Source organism: Penaeus monodon, chromosome 33, assembly GCF_015228065.2.
Source record: "Penaeus monodon isolate SGIC_2016 chromosome 33, NSTDA_Pmon_1, whole genome shotgun sequence".
Lineage (NCBI taxonomy): Eukaryota > Metazoa > Arthropoda > Malacostraca > Decapoda > Penaeidae > Penaeus > Penaeus monodon.
In genome coordinates this window covers 15,809,190-15,809,560 of record NC_051418.1, presented here as the reverse complement: position 1 = coordinate 15,809,560, position 371 = coordinate 15,809,190, and the positions used below count along the sequence as shown (strand labels likewise).

The following is a 371-nucleotide window of genomic DNA, read 5'->3' as shown; positions in this document are numbered from 1 at the left end:
ACGGTGATACCGTTGGTGATGTGACGGACGACAGTTTTATATTCATTGAGAAACCCCCGCTTAAGTACCATGCAGTGTCATGTGACGTTTTAAGGGAAGATGGTAAGGAAACGCAAGTCACGGCTTCCGGTTTGGGGAAAGAGAAGTACCTGCCTCCGATCGGCGAGCGGAAGACGTGGCATGAGGACGAGGCCTTCGTGAAGCAGGTGGTGGAGGAGTACTTCAAGGACCCTCCTCCCCTCTCGGATTCCGAGGGGAAAAATACGAAGGGCAAGGATGACGGGTCACCTGGAAGTCGCGAGAGGCTTTCCGGCGAGGCTGACAGTTGTAAAGATTTGTCCACTTCGTCCTCATCGTATTCGTCATCATCA

General features: G+C 52.8%; 1 protein-coding gene across 1 annotated transcript in view; it reads left to right on the top strand.

Annotated features, from left to right (window-relative positions):
• The window catches only part of LOC119594274, a gene marked incomplete in the record, with an annotated part of 36,109 nt that overhangs the window by 585 nt on the left and 35,153 nt on the right, over window positions 1-371 (top strand). The window contains 1 exon segment of the mRNA XM_037943339.1: window positions 1-371. Coding sequence (XP_037799267.1) covers window positions 1-371 — 371 coding nt within the window.